This window comes from Marmota monax, unplaced genomic scaffold (genome assembly GCF_021218885.2).
Source record: "Marmota monax isolate L192 unplaced genomic scaffold, Marmota_monax_Labrador192_F-V1.1 WCK01_AAM20220418_F8-fsc00056, whole genome shotgun sequence".
Lineage (NCBI taxonomy): Eukaryota > Metazoa > Chordata > Mammalia > Rodentia > Sciuridae > Marmota > Marmota monax.
This window is the reverse complement of record NW_026695212.1, coordinates 8,707,603-8,724,425: the sequence shown is the minus strand read 5'-3', so window position 1 is coordinate 8,724,425 and position 16,823 is coordinate 8,707,603. Positions and strand designations below refer to the sequence as shown.

General features: G+C 39.4%; 1 protein-coding gene across 1 annotated transcript in view; it reads right to left on the bottom strand.

Annotated features, from left to right (window-relative positions):
- Positions 1 to 473: 473 nt before the first annotated feature.
- Positions 474 to 16,823, bottom strand: part of Tph2 (tryptophan hydroxylase 2) — a 93,676-nt gene continuing 77,326 nt past the window's right edge. Inside the window, exons 9-11 of the mRNA XM_046430716.2 lie at positions 10,077 to 10,172; positions 1,539 to 1,672; positions 474 to 1,410 (exon numbers count right to left, since the gene is read on the bottom strand). Coding sequence (XP_046286672.1) covers positions 1,236 to 1,410; positions 1,539 to 1,672; positions 10,077 to 10,172 — 405 coding nt within the window. The 3' untranslated portion in view covers positions 474 to 1,235. The remainder of the gene's footprint in view (positions 1,411 to 1,538; positions 1,673 to 10,076; positions 10,173 to 16,823) is intronic.

Sequence of the window (16,823 nt, the reverse complement as noted above, 5' to 3'; positions counted from 1 at the left end):
AGTTAATTCACTCATTCAATATTCTTGGTGCATTCCCCCAGCCATTTCAAAATGCAGTTTTTTATTTGTTCACTTAGTGGCCTGACTTTATCTTTCATAGCAAGGATCACCAAAAATTTGTGGTGTATCATCCATCTTTGCCCAGAGTTGTCCAAACTCTGAGAACATGGACAACTGACCATTGATCTGGTCTGGTGCATGGCTGAGAGAGGAGACAATGGTTACAAACAAGTTCCCATGCAGTGACAAACAGTTCTAAGAGGCATTTGTTTCCCTTCTCTGACTACACTTAAGCACACACTCACGCCAAGTTGAACTCAACAATCCAAAATGAAAATGCAACCATCTATGAATTTTGGTGCACAACTAATTGTGCTACTTTGGACAAATCATTTAATTTCTCTATGACTCAATTTCCACCTCTTTGGAATCACAGGTGATCTTTGTAGCCCTATGATTTTATTACTTCTGACCAGAGAAATGGGTTAAACACTTGAGATGATAATTCACTTTATTCCAGCATGAAATACATAGTACCAAGAATTTATTCCCCAGTGTTTACTCTCTCCTCATATTCTTTCTGGAAGTATCCTCTTCAAAATACTTCAGGAAGCTTGCCACAACTGTTTCTACAAGGTCAATGCAACCTATATATCCTGTTTGTAAAATGTTTTCTTTTCTTACATTGTATAAATACTCATTCTCAAATCATTTCAACTACTGTGTTACCTCAACAATTTCTGAAATAGAACAATGAATCTTTTGTTACTGTAATAGGAAGTTTCCTACAACTCTGAGTTTATCTCGAATAATGCTGCAAAAACACTGATACGACTGAAAATAGAAACTGCTTCACTGCTATTTTCATTTTATCTAATGAACAGAGAATAGCTCAGATTCAAGGAAGAAAAGGTCATAAGCTAGAATCATAAGAGGGTGCCTTGTTACAAATTTTAGAAGATGCAGTTTGGTTAGGGATGCTAAGCAGGAATGTCAAAGCTACTTAAGACATTTAAACATATTACAGTCTTTCAAACAATGAGGGTTATCTGCTATTGGGTTCCTTACAGTGTTTCACACATTAACACAGTAAGTTACAAGTAGGTATAGATATACAGAATTGCATGCTTACTAGCCAAGCCAAGACACAGAAAGTTATTGGTGTTATATGACATTGGCTGAATTGCTTCTGCAACCCCAAAAGATCATGCTGGCAACAGCATTGGTTCCAGGCATCAAATCCCCAGATATTGGTTCATTTTGTTTAAGGCATCACACACTGTGTTCAAATCACTGCGGAGGTCCTGCACCACATTTTCAATACTTCTGGTGTCTTTCAGAATTTCAATACTCTGTGTGTAGGGATTGAAGTATACTGAGAAGGGACGGGTAATTGACTTTGCAAAGTCCCTGCAGAATAAACAGAAATAGAAGGATATGTGATCAACCCCTATTGGTACAAGAGATAGATAGAAGGAAGAAACAGAGCCAGAAAAACAAAAAGTTACTTTCTATAGATGGAAGAAAAGCAAGTTTACCTCATCTTTTCTTTGGCTTCTTCAAAACTTTCTGAAACAAAGTAGGCCTCCTGGAAGGTGGTGATAAGACATTCCTGTAAGCACGTTGTCTTTGGGTCAAAGGCTTTCACACAGGCCTTGTCAGAAAGAGCATGCTGCAAAACACACCACAAAGCCCATTAAACTCCATAAAGAGTCCTCCAAAGTGCCAAGACATCACACCTCTACAGCACATTTGATGGCGCAGTAATCCTACAGAACTGCCATGAAACACAACTCTCCTATTTGCAGGGAAAATTGGCATTGTGGGGGGTGCTGGGAGAAGGGGGGGCTTGGTGGATTGATTGGTTTGCTTTGATTTTTCAAGTCTGTTAGGTGCTGAGGGGAAAAAAATGAGATCATGGTATTATTTTATTTATCATCAGCCAAATTCTTACTGAAGGACAGTTCAGAGCTATATCCCAACAGAAATGGAATTTTAAATCTATGCTATGAATAGAAGCAGGGACAGCATAAACATGCTCCTAAATTTATTGCTATAAGCAATGTACTGAAATTTCACTTAAATGGCAGAAGTAATAATTACCTACGTGCAGAGGTAATTGGGACTCTCACTGAACTATTTGTGGACTCGTTGCTAGACGTTTTGAGGCCAGACCCTGTGTATCAACAGAGACTGGAGTGGGCCTGTATGTTTGAGGATGCTTACAAAGCATTCATTTACCTTCTATCACAGACAGCACAGCAATATACAGCAGACAAATATTGCCAGTTGGGGGGAAAAAAGCTAATATTAATAGTTATACTTATGCCCAAAGCAGGCATTAGGAAAACAAGAAAGCCATTGTAATTACTCTTTGAACCATCATTAGCTCTGTTCAGTTCCCTATATGACTGGCAAGAAGATCAGCAAGAAAATAAGAATGACCGTATCCTCCAGATAAATTCAGTGATGTTGAAAATTAGTGGCCATTTCCCACCACCTGCCTATTAATAAATGGATGGTTTTAAAGTGCATTGTACCTAAATAACCTTTGAGGAGCTTGTGAAAATGCAGATACCCAGGCCTCAATTTCACTTGGTAGGTCTGATGAATTCCAGAAATATGCATTGGAAAGGCATCCAAGGTGACCCTGACATAAATGGCTGTGAAACATAGTTTGAGAAATACTTCCCTAGATTCTGTCCTCTTTTCAATTTAAGGGGTCAGTTAGTTAAGAGAGACAGGAGGGGGTTAACAGAAATTGCCTTGAACTAAGTGAGAAATCCGATGCTGTGGTGCAGGTGCTGCCTCTAACCGGGTAACCTTGGCAAATCATTTAACCTCCCAGGGCCTCCATTCCCTCTAGTGTAAATGAGAGGTTTGGGTGGATGATTCTAAAGATACTCTCTAATCCAGCCTCTGGATTTCACCCAAAGCACTTTTCTGCCTTCTTAATCTCTAACAGCTAAGATTTCCTGGAGAAATTCTGAAAATCCTTTCCTGATCAATATTCTTGGTGCATTCCCCCAGCCATTTCAAAATGCATGGAATGATTTACAGCCCTCTGTGAAGAAGGCTGTGGTTCCCTACATTTGAAAATGCAATTGAGAACCAAAGGACTGACACGTAAGAGAAGGGGCACACTGCTCTACCCTGCATGTGGTTCACTTTCCTGCAAAGTCCTGTTGTCCAGATCAATGCATATATGAATCATGGAATGCAGAGGGCCTCTCGAAGTGAACTCATTTTTTTGGCCCACAGAACAGCTTCATTATAAAGGAGAAGGTCACTACACCTGCAAATGCATTTGTGCTGGATTCAATGCCGCACAGTGAACATCAGGGGATTTTGGTTCCACATGACCAATAATTCTGTCCACATTTTAAAAACAACTTCACGGTTTCAAAAAACAAAATGTCCTTTGATGAGAGCTGTTGCTCCTCTGCAAAAGAATTGGCTTCCCATCATCTTGTCATGGTTTTCAGAATCAGAAACTACTTTCTTTGCAGCTGTACACAGTGGTTACATTTAACTGTAGTGCATTGCTGTAATTATTCATTCACCCATCCACGCACAGATGGAAGGAGGGACCCTGGCTGACTTCGTGTCCTCAGACTTTTTATCTTTGCATTCAGAGGCAGACAGAGTGGTAGCAGAACAGGTTATAAGAACATTTAAGTCATGGCTCCTTGGGACATCACCACTGAGCCAAAGACTTCTTACTGGGTCAAAGACAAGCACAAAAAGAAGTGAAACTCATCTATTCATTGGGTCTCCAATACCTCCATAGGACATTAGCACCCTCAGTTGTCACTATGTGTAGAGGGGGCTTCCATGATGCATGTGTGCACAACAGACTGAAATCAGTATGGTTCTAGAAAAAAAAATCATCAGGTAACAATATCCTATTATGACCACATTCAGTCATTTCAGCAGGTAATGGGGATTAGAATAGATCCAACAAAAGACCCAGGGTGCCCTGCATCAGACTTCGAGAAGAATCAGTGGCTTCACAGCAAATACTTTGAGGCAAAGCCTATTAGGCAACATAGATTACCCTTGTTTGATACCATATTTAAATGGAAAAACTGAAAAAATCATTGTTTTAAGCACTCAAAAAATGCCATCTATTCTTAGAAGCCTGTTGTTTGTGATATACTGGTCACTTACCAGGGACCTCCCCTGCAGTTTATGGGACCAGTGCTGTTCCTTAACTAGCAATAAATATAGGGCTAATCCTGCTACCCATGGATTAGTCTGGAAAATGACAGAAGCCTAGAGTTAAGGGAGCAGCCAATGATTAGACCAACAACTGAGGTAGTGCCCACACCTGCAAATGGTCTCTTTTACCTAAATATGAGCTCTCCTGTGTGACAGCACCCCTACCACCCACGAGATATCATGTCTCTGAATACTACCAATGACACAAGGAGTACAAGATAGAATCTGTGTCTCCCTTAATTCCAAACTCCCTTGTCCAATAGAGAGGCCCTACTGGGTTTGCTTCCTGATTCCTACCCATGTGTGTCTGTGAGCCACCTCAGTTTTGGTAAGCAGCTATTATGCCATCTCATCTACCTTCAGAGTGGGTCCTCTCTAAATACTGAGTCACACTACTTGATGCCCCTAACACTTCCTTCCTGAAGCGTTAAGCATCTAAATTCCTGAAGTCAGCAATAATCAACCCAACTTCCCCTGGAGAGAAGCTTTAGAATGCTAGCAGAATCCAGCTGACAGTCTTTTACTCTCAAGCCATTTGGAAACTGCAGGAGTGCTTGGGAGTCACCTTCTCCTCTCTGAACACTCTGCAAGGACTGTTTTTGGATTTATCTACAGTGCTAAAGACAAGGGCACAGGTCTGGAACATGTAAACCTGGATGCTATCCCACAGAAGCTAGGTGTATGATAGCAAATGAGTGAAACTACCTCAGTTTGGGCTGCACTCTCCACTTTGATAAACTGAGATGTTAGAGCTGCATGGATTCTGCAGCTCTTCTTGCAATATAATTTTAACAGGGTCTGTAAATATGCAGTACTTACACCACCTTCCAGCCAGTGTAATTGATTACAACAGCCTCTCCCACTGGGCCTGGGAATGGCCTTGCCACCCTTCCCCACATAGGTGGCCATTACCAATATAATCAGCTATAATGGACAAATTAAAGTTAATTTGTCACTCCAGACTATTAATTATAAAAAATCTCTTTTCAACATCAAAATTTCCTAAAATTTAGTTGTTAGTAGACAATATTATACAGTGATTAAGAGAATAAGTCTTTAAGATAAAGAACTGAGGTTCAAATCTGGCTCCATCCCTTCCTGCCTTTATGACTTAAGACAATTTACTTAACTTCTATAGGCCCTTTCTAGTATTCACCTGAAAAATGGGAAAACTAGTGGTGTCTATAACCCAGAGTTGTGGCCAGAATTAAATGAGGTCATGTACACAAAATGCCTACTTGGGAAGTACTCAATGTATTTAGGTATTATTGCTATTTAGTCCAAGGAAGAAGCTTGGCACACATCTATGTTCAGCCATACCTTTCACCATGTGTGCAGCCCCTCTCTCCAGGGAAGAAGCATGCCCCAGCCATGAGACTTCCAGGACCTAGTCTGTAAGAATACCAGCCCTGGGCTCGCTCATCAGACACCTGTCTTTGCAATGACTCAGAATTATTATCTCAACTATTCTAGATGTAAACCCTGTGATCCTCACTCTCTATATTAGGACTGGTTAAAGTTTGAAAAAAACTCAGGTGTGAAGTCAGGTTTATGGGTAGTTTGGGCCCTAGATTCCAAATAAGAATTCACAAACACTCCTACACTCACACCACAATCATCTTTTCCCACATCAGAACAACAAATATATGTATCTGTGCATTGTGTGTATGTGTGCATGTGGTATTTTTTGAACCCCCCTCACAGGCTCATCCTTCAAGCCAGGCACAACATGCCATCGATATCCCTATTGCAAAGGCCAATGATGCATCCAACTTATTATTTTTTTTAAATCATCAATGCTTAGGTCATACCAGTTGGAATAAGCTGCATGGACAAAAGAACAACCAACCTCCTCTTCAAGCAACCCCTTTGTGAAGGCCAGAGACAGTTTCAGCTCCCATCCTCCATCATTTGCTCCTTACAGCACTAGGAGGGAGAAGAGGAGGCAGGAGACATCTGAACAGGATTAAGGAGTAGGGGCTCAGCGGCACAGTCCCAACTCTGGCGATACCACTGACCTACTAGATGACCTCAGAGAAACTTCAAGCCTCTGGAGGCTCTTCTCCACAGCCTGGCAATAATTCTGACCACCTCCCAGAGTTGCTGGAAATAGCAGTAAATACAAATGATTGTAATAAATAGAAAGCTGTTCTGAGAATGCTGATTAATAGCTATATAAAGGCAACACAATAAATTCACTTCACAAGGGCATCCTAAAACTAAAGCCAAAAGGCAATAATAATTACATTTGCTTAAACCACCAGCCTTGTCAAAGCATGAAAAAGGAAAACAAATGTATTTATATGAAATATTCCAACAACTACTATGGGGTGGATGGTAAGACCACTTATAAAAAATAAAAATCTAATCTGCGGCCTGAAAAATATAAAGAAGTGAAAAAGAAATAGAATTGGCTCTTGCTTTTGAGATAGATTAGGTTTTTGAGATAAAACTCACAATTTATCAATTAGCATTCATTTCCTGAGCACCTAATGTGAACAAATTTCACTGCTGCTTCTAAAGAATTGGGCTGAGATCTATATCCATCCTTTTCTTACAGGATTCCTACTTGATCCCATGTTCCTTGAAATATTGGACAATCAATTTTGTTTTTGTTGAATAAAATGAATGAATGAACAAGCAAATAAGAGATGAAAAATGATGCCTAGATTTATAGAGTTAGATCAACTCTAGGATATAGAGAAAAAGAGTGTGAAATAAAGGATACAAGCTAGATTGTGAGTAAATGGCAATCAATTATCCAATTTTCAACCTGTTTTTCAAAGTCAGCTTTTGAGACGACTTAATTCATGATTAACTGCTCTCTGCAGTGATGGAAGGTATGGAAAAGTCCCACCCTGACACACTTTTGGAGTGCCTGCCACAGATCAGATCTGTACAACACAGAGATGGAGGGGCAGGGAATAGTAGTTATGGTTATCAGATTTTTTTTTTTTAGCTCTTAAAAGATTTTCCATGTTTGTTTCATTTCTGTCTTTAAAGATAAAAAAATAAGACTTGTCCAAAAAATGAGAGAAAAATGAATGTTATCCCCCAAACTACAGAGGTAACACTTGGAAATATTTGGTCAGCTCTGAAGAGCACCATCTACGCCTCAGGGAAATTTTGGAAGTGTTACAGCACAAATTTTGGAAGTGTTCTGTTCTGGGACCAAAGGTGAGTACTTATGAGAAAGACTATGCCAAACCTCAAACAACTTAGCAGGATCCTACATTTGGGCAACAGTTGGCACAGCATAAAATATTTACTGCAAGAGGCATTCAAAACTGTAAGCATGTTTATACAGGAATTATGATAATACTTTTCATAAAGTTATCCCTATATTGGATCCAGAACCATCATTTATCCATTCAAATAAAAAAAAAATCAAAGTATTGAGAAGAGCTCTAAGAGGGCTCTGGGCATTTACAGAAGCTAGGCAGAGAGAGGGTGCTAAGGAAAGCATCTCATGTTATGCATTCTCTGTGAACAAGCAGAAGATATTCTTAGAGAAAGAATTTCTGAATTGTAAAAGTGGTCTGAAGTAGCAATCATAAGGATGTTCCAGTGATGAAATTTGAGAATGGAAGAATGCTAACGACTAGAGGTGATGGACCAGAACGACTAGATGCATGGCGGACAATGCCCTTTGGTGTATGTATTTCTGGCTGATTTCCATTCCCAGACAATTCTGTCCACATCAATAGGAGCAAAAACAACAGATTCACCTCAGAGCTGCCTGCACATGCCTCATTAACCAGACCAGAAGACCCTGTCAAAAGTAGGGGGCCACGAGAGAGATTTGTTTCTTTTGTTTCTGGTATAATTTATAAACCATCTGAGGAGAATGTAAATAGGTCTTGAGCTGCATCATTTTCTCACTAACACTTTTTGCAGAGAAATCAAAAAACACCCTGTAAAAGACATGAGCTTATGGAGAGATATAATATCATCCTATTGACTGGGGTTTGGGGGGGCCAGTGTGCTGAAATTAACCCCAAATGGATTTTTCATTAAAATTTGATCTTTAAAAAAATTACTTCAAGTGTTTATTGTTGTAATTGTTGTTGTTGTTGTTATGTGTGTGTGTGTTAATGTTGACCATTATCCTCTATTCCAGTCATGCTGAGCCTCAGTTCCCCAACTGGGCCAGGCTTAGACCAGCGTCCAGGGCACACATTCTATTGTCCACTGTTTGATCTGTGCACATCGTCCTTTCCTTACTCACCCTTCCCATCCCTCAAGAATCAGCTTGGGTAGCAGGGTCCTTGTCAGGAAGCTCCCTCAGGCATGGCCTAAAATGTACCAGGCACATTTGTCACCTTTTTTTATTATCCGGTTTGTGGGTTATCTCTGGCACTAGAAGTCGACCCCCGAATAGCCAGGGTCCCAGGCAGCATAGCCTGGTGGTTAAGAGCTCAGTTCTTGGGGGCCTTGACGGTCTGCATTTGAGTCCAGCTTCAACACTTACTAGCTATGTGACCTTAGACAAATCCCTTAATGTCTTTATGCCTCAGTTTTCTCATTTGCAGTTTTCTCATCTGTGATAATAACACCACCTGTCTCACTGGGTTATTATGAGGATCAAGTGGATTAATATGGCTAAAGTACCCAAAACACTAAGGTCTATTTAAGGGTTTATTAAGGTTGTTGTGCTATTTTCTTCCTATTCTTCTTCTCCATCATTATTATTTGTCTTTTCATCCCAAGTGTCTGACACAGTACAAGGTACATTGTAAGTGCTCAATCAAGCTTTTGAAGAATTAATGAAGGAATGGAGTCATGGAATGAGCAAACTTGGTAAAACTGCAGTGAAACTGCATCTTTTAAGAATACAACCAACTGAGGCTGGGGTTGTAGCTCAGTGGGAGAGCACTTACCCAGCATGTGTGAGGCATTGGGTTCAATTCTTAGCACCATATATAAATAAGTAAAATAAAGGTCCCTCAACAACTAAAAGATAATAATAATACAACCAACCAAAAAGTTCCAATAATAATATATTTTCCCAACTATATTATGTAAGAATAACCAATCTCAAAATAAAAACCCTAGGATAGTACATAACCTGATCTTGGTCTAAATAATCAAAGTAATATTGAATTAATTTCTAGCACCATTTCCAGATTGTATATAATATTACATTCTAAATTCATCAAAACTTGCTATCCCCCAGTGATGCATAGATAGCAATTCTTAAATTACCAAACTATTAATATCAGAATGCCCCAAGCCCCATAATTTCTGAATAAATGATCATTTTACTATATTTTAAGGCAAAAAATAGCATTCTCTAGGCATCTCTAACATATATTAGACTCCTCTTTGACAATATCCTTAGTTTTTTTTCAAATTGTATGTACACAAGTGTTTTAATATCCATTAATTTTGAATTAATGTACATAAAAGAAACTGAAATAACCTAAAACCCCCTTTAGAAAGAAGATGATGGGGAGTCTATGGGAACAATGGAGGTGACAGAAATCAGTGTAGCCAAGCCACCCTCACAAGTGAATTTCAATCAGTAGGATCACTGCTAGGTCATTGCCCACTTTTCAGCACTAAATTTAGGCCAGCCATTTGTTACCAAACACTTGAGGATACATTTATCCTTCCTGTTGATTTGTACACATAGCTGTTCATCCATTTGAGTCACACCAGAAACCCAGAAAGGCATGACCCACTTTCAGAAGTGCAAAAAGTTAGGTCAGCACCCACATCTGAGGTGCCAAATCCTCTATATTAAATATGTATGGGGTATCTGTGAGTAGAAATGCTCAGACAAACAAATCAATATTTTCCATGACCTTGAACCAGTTTGCTTGGGAAGGATATTTTCATTCACAGCTTCATACCTGTAATTCTCCAATGGAGGAAAGCAGTCCTGCTCCATATGCCCGCAGTTGCCCTTCTTGCTTGCAAAGGCCAAACTCAATTGTGAAGAAATAGCACTGGAAAAAAAAAAAATAGACACACATCCAGTGAATTGGTCAACAAGTTCCTCAGTAGAATAAAATGGCACCCAAAGTAAACTGGTTGCACTGTACATAATTTCTTCAATGTTATCAACTTAAAAACATTTAAAACAACATTTATTGAAATCTACTCTCTTGTTTAATGCATAATCCTTCCATAAATTTAAATTATATGGGTAAAGTATTAAGATACTTCATACTTCCTAGATTCAGAAACCCCATAGGTCAAATCCTATCCTATGCAATAATTTTAAAAATAAAAGCACAGATTTAGAAATAAATTACTATCACAGTGATAACACCATAAGAAAATGTCACTATATTTACCAACCTGAATTCCAATGACATAAAAAAGTTCATGCAAATGTGGAAAAAATTGCTTGGAATCCAATCATCTCAAACTGATTTTTGTAATGTGTTTATTCATTCAACAAACTTATTGAATACCTATTAGGTGCCAATGCTTGCTAAAGAGTTGTGATTAAAAAAAAAAGAGAGACCAAGAAAGCAAGAATATGCCTACCAGATTATCATAACCACAGCTTTGGTGTGTGTTTTATTAAGATCTTAAATGTATAGCTATGTATGCATATATATATGCATGTGTGGATTCATATATGTGTGTGTGTGTATAATGACCTTAGATGTATCAAAATCAAGTACTACAGCTTCCCCAGGATATTAAAACTTGCAATCACTTCTGTTGGATTTATAAAATCAACCTAGACAAATAAATTTCTGCACAGCCAACAGATGCTATTGAGAGGGTCTACAAACACACTACTTTTGCTCTGACATATAAGTGAGAAGCTGACAATGAGCAATAAAAGCTGCATCAGATTAACACTGTCCTGCATTAGTGACAACCGAGCACTGAAGGTGTTGAGAAAGAGGATTTCAACACTCCTGAGAAGGGGCAGAAAATAGTATTTGTAGCACATAGCAGTTTGTTCTATTTTCATGTGGAGGTTAAGATGTCCCACAGTTTAAGAAGGCATTATTTATTTTTTAGTGTGAGGATGACCTCTGAAGTTGAGTGGTCTAAAACAGGAAAACTAGAATCTCATGGCACCTTCTTAGTGTGCCTTTGGCTGATTTCCCTAATTTATACTGCCTTTATAGCCCATGACATGACATCCTTAAAGATTTAACATTGAATATAAAAGAGTTTGTGGGGGGAAAAAATGTGCTGTCATTCAAAAGCATCCCAAACACACATATGGAGCCAGCTACAGGAGCATTTAGGTCAGCTATTAAGTGCATTTTTAATTTTACTTATGCTACATCAATGCATACATAATTCATGGTCACGGCTATTATCCAAATCAAAACAAGCAGAGACAGCCTCTGAGAAAATCTGGTGTGTTGTTCACAGTTTTCACAGAGATTTGGCCTCCCACCCTATTTTACAGCAGGAATTAAAAGGTCTATGTCAATTTGACTAAAGATTCAAAAGTCAATCTATCATCCAGTGTGTAGTTAATATGATTCTAGCATCAGAGCAACCTAGAGGGAAGAACCACGGTGCATCTTCCTTCCCGTGGTGTAGACTGTGCTCTCGCCCTTACATCATCTGGGAGTCCTTCCAGAAACTCTGACCTCACACAGCTCCATCTGCTTGCTCTCCAACTACCTTTCCCTTTGGTTTCCTGTGCTCCTTGACCAAAGAAAGCCCCTAGATGCTGCTTCTGCAGCCCTTTGTCCTCAGAGAATGAGAACTTTTGCTTGGAGATAGTTTTCCATTTGCAGCTCCATGTGTGACTGACAGATAATGAGAAATAGTAAATTGCACCTGAAACTCAAGTGTTGGCAAAATTTGAATTATGAACTTGTTCAGGGTAGTTTTCTTTCTGTTTTCGATACAGGTGAAGACCTTGATTAGATCACTAATTAGGAGGAAGGAGCAACCACACATTTCTACTATTTGGTTTTATATGTGAAGCTGGCTTAGAGTTGAACTAGCTGACCTCTTGAGGACCCTTCAGAATTTGAGGATAACTAATTGCTTCTTGAAAATTTAAGAAAATAGAGTTTATTTTCCTCTGAGAACTCTCCAGATGTGGATATATAATATACTCCCTAGAGATTTACCAAACAAATATCCTAGCAATTATAAAAAAATAAAAATAAAGAGTGAAAACATATTCTGAGCCTTGTTTGAAAAAAAAAAAAAAAAACCTGCAAAAGAGAATTGCCAATTCTTGGCTGCTGGTGTCTTTTAAACATAAACAAATAATACCAAAACTAGCACCTCCCAAATTGAAGGGTACCTTTCATCAGCACTGATGTTCATGAATTCCAAATTTTATATGTCACTAATAATATATAATTATTTATAAATATTTCACTTGAGTATAATTATATACAATCATTAACTGAAAACCAAAACAGGAATGATAGATCGGACCTCTTCCACAGAAGAAAAGCAGAGTCATTTACACACACACAGTCATTAAAGCGAAGGAAGTCTGAGTGACAATCTGAAATCCAAACACTGCTGTGGAACATGGCTGGGGTAGTGCTCTTAGGAAAAGGAGCTAGGTCGCCCAATGCTGCCATCTTCAGATCACTTCTGGTAGTGCATCATTCTTGAAAAGGTTTCAGATGGACAGTGATAAAAGTCTGAAGGAACCAAGTCCCCAGGCATGACAGGACACCAATGAAGTACACAACGGTCCCTTGTGGTGATTCACAAAATCACACCATGCAACACCCTTTTTATGTTTGGTGCTAGGTGCCTGAAGCTCTTGCTAACGTCACATATTCCAATTAAATGTCCAAATTTGTCAAGGAACTTTTGATGGGATAGGAATATACTCTTTCAGTTTGCCTCTTGATGGGAGATTTTACCTCCTGCCTCTCATACTCCCTGCATCCTTTGAAATAATTACATAAATTCTGCCCAAAAGTCATTGTAGGTACAAAAATTGGATTTAAATGGCACTATAAACTACTAGGAGAAAGCTCAAGTATGATTTTTTTTTACCTTCTCCAGAAAATTTGGCTTAAACATGTCATTTAATAGATACCCAAGTGAGTAAATTAGTGATATATTTTCTCTGTCACCTTTCCTAAAAACTTGATCTTACATATTGGTAACATATATCTTTAAGTGGTAATATGCATCATTGTATACCTAGAATTCCATTTTTCACATATCTTGCACAAGGGCAGGAAGCAAGAAGTTGAAAGAGTGACTGAAATGTGTTAACATAACAAAAAGTTATATGTTGGAGCTGGGGTTGTGGTTCAGTGGTAGAGCACTTGCCTCATATGTTTGAGGCACTGGGTTTGATTCTCAACACCACATATGAATAAAATAAAGGTCCATCAACAAAACAAAACAAAAAGATAGTCACTGGTTTAAAAAAGTTATATGATATATTTGTGTGCTTTTCTTATAAGAGAACTCCTCAGGCCCTTCTTTAGATCCTATTTATCCTTACATGCTATCTTACTACACACTTGTGACAGAGCAGTTCTTGTTATTTCCTTTGTATAGTGGTAACACTGAAGCTCAAATTTTAAATGATTTGCTCAGATCCCACAACTAAGGGTTAGCAGAGTTAGGAATTAAACTCAGGTTTCCAACTGCTAATCCAGCATTCTTTGCCATTAGTGATTGGCTGTTACTGGTCCAGAATGCAATCACACTTGCAAAGTAGTTCCTGTTGTTGAAATCTGAAATCGTTCCAGAAGGGGTGTAAATAGCTATAACCCCACTCCTCAAGTGCCCCTGGCAACCCACGCTTCCCTGACCCACTTCTGGATTCTGCCTCCCACACCAGTCCACCACCACCACTACTTCTTTATGATCTAGCAAATAAAGGCTCAATGCCTGTAGAACTGGGACCTCCAGGACACTGCTCCAACACCTGTGTAACAAGCGTTTGTTCTATTAGATGCCCATGTCATAACAAAAGGATAAATCCCAGAAAGGAAGAATGCCACTCAAAGCTGTTCTAACATCGGGGTCTAAAGCTCTGTTCACTGTAGATAAAAACACATAAAAGGGACTCGGTGTCTCACAGCCTCCCTTTCACAGAGTTTTTGGTAAGATTCTCCATCCTCGAACAAATAGCATGTCAAAGTATACATTTGCAAGGTTGTTGAAAAGGTAGAGACTTTCAAGTTCCCCATCTACCACCCACCTCCAGCTACTAATCTGAAGTTTAGTTACATCAAAATTTCCGATTATAAACAATGAGTGTTTTTCTAACTTTAGCCAAGATTCCTTAATCTTGATTAAATTGCCAATGATCATAGTATTGGAACAAGAATGATGTTTGATGGCTAAGCAGGAATCTTTAGAATAGAAATATTAAGGCAATCGAAATAAACATTGGGAACCAAAGTGAAAATGAAGGCTGCATTGCTAGAGCCACATGGGGTTCACTGACTCTGAAACAGCCACACCTGTGCCCCATAACTCAAACAAAACTTCCCACCAGACATCAGTCTTTGCTGCTTTTTCTTCAAGCATTTAAACTCCAACTATTCCCAAGAGTTGTACTTAAAGCCAAATCACACTAAGGTGTCTATGCCTGCCCCAATGCTTTGATTTGCAAAACAAAGGTCCAGAGTGGAAAAATTTTTTCTGGGTCTGAACCTCAAGAGAGCAGAAAGGTGGTTTTTGCATGCTTCAACATTTTACCATACATGTTGCCATTATCTAACTAGTGCCATATCAAATATGAGTGCAAAAGTGGTAGAAACAGGGCTGGGAAATGTGAGGTCTGATCCAGGGCTCTAGTCCCCAGTCAACACTGTTCCTCCACAGTCCTGGGACCACAGCAGCTCTACAATCTCAGGCCACTTATTCCATGCCTTTGAAGCCCCATCTGGCCCTTAGCAAAATGAAGCCACTCCTCAAATGTTCACAGATTTAAGAATAATCTTTGTACAAATTCCAAGTTCAGTGGCCAAATGCCTTGTGGCACTGTAGTTATATCCAGGTTTCTATTCTCCTATTTTACCATATTCTCTCCTTGAGTCTCTAAATGAAAACCACCATAACTCTCAGAAGGTCACAAACGTCATTTTAAATATTATATTTGTTGGGGGGATAAGGGTATAGCTCAGTGGTAGAGCACGTGCATGGCTTAGCATGTGCAAGGCCCTGAGTTCATCCCTAGCATCAAAAAAATTTTATATTTGTTAAATTCTTCTAAGTTCTAGTTGCAATTACAAATGTGGCTAAAGAGACCATCTCTATGCTTAAAAAGGCACAATATGGACATAGAGAGACGACAAATAAAAATAACAAAGAATTCTGGTTTTAATCCTACCATAAGGGTCTCACTCTGTCTAAATTGTGTTTACTTGTCTGTCTCAGGACAGGAAGAATTTGAACCTTGTATTGGACTTAGAAGAATTAATGGGATCTTAGCCAGGCTACAGGAAAACAAGCTCCTTGAAAGAGTGACTGGGTCCAGGTTGCTGGGGGTGCAGGTGGGATGGGGGGTGCTTAAGGGAAATATGTGTCATCGGAAGGTAGATATGGGTCAAATTACTGCGTACCAGGTCATGGGCTCCAGCTGAAACTGCCTTTTCTGCCAGTGACCCTTCTCAAACCAGGATAGAGCAACACAAGTGGAGAAAAAGAGAAGGGAAGGGATCCCAGTAACGTCTTGTCAGATAGAAAATGACGCCCCTGACTTGCGAAAACAACGCACATTGTCTAGGTTACAACAGCCATCAATTAAAATGGAAAGTCCTAAACTCTGAGGAAACATTATGGCAAACCTTGTGGAAAATTGATCATCAAATATAAGAGGAACATTTGTAGGGGAGAAAAAAGAATGTCAGCAGAAAACAACTTTTATTGAAGAACACGTCGACATAGGCGGATTTTCAACAGCCCTGCGTCAGTCTGAATTTTTCTGTGTGCTCCTTGACTACTGCTGCCTGTATTTTTTTGTTGCAGTGGTTACTTTGAAAAATAAATGCATGGTTTAAGCGCCCTCTGGCCATATAAGTTTTATTGCCCATTCTTCAGCTTATCTTTTGGGCATTTTCGAATTCAAAGGCCACATGACTTGTTTTTACTTAATACTTAGCAGTCCCCACACCAGGCTCTAATGGTATTTTCCAAACTGAAAATGAAGAGGAGGAGGAAGAAAGAAAAATCCCCCATCCTCTTCCTCCCACTCATAAACTAAGAGGAGTGCCATGCATTCACTGAACATCAGTACCACCGAAGGAACTGGTCCCCCTAAAACTCCAGCAAGATCCATCCAGGATACTCCCATCCCCCTGCCAGATCACCATGGCCATGTGGCAGCCCAATGACAAACCTTCACTGTCCCACTACCCTAGAGTGAAGGTCCAAACTTCTGCATATTGCAGAAAACACCCTCCATGATCCAGCCCCTGCCTTCTCCAGGGTCTAGATCCTCATCTCTCCATCTTCTTCCTCCGTACTCACCTCCCATCACAGAACTGGTGGCGACAGCACAGATTGACCTTGCTCTCTTCCATCTGGGTTCTCCCTGAATGGAATGCTCTTGTCATGATCTAATTCCTGTGGGTCTCCCAGATTAGGTAGCACTGTTGGATTCATGCTGAAATTGCCATCCTTCTAACCTGTCCCCTCCACCAAACACTGAACTTCCTAAAATCAGGGAC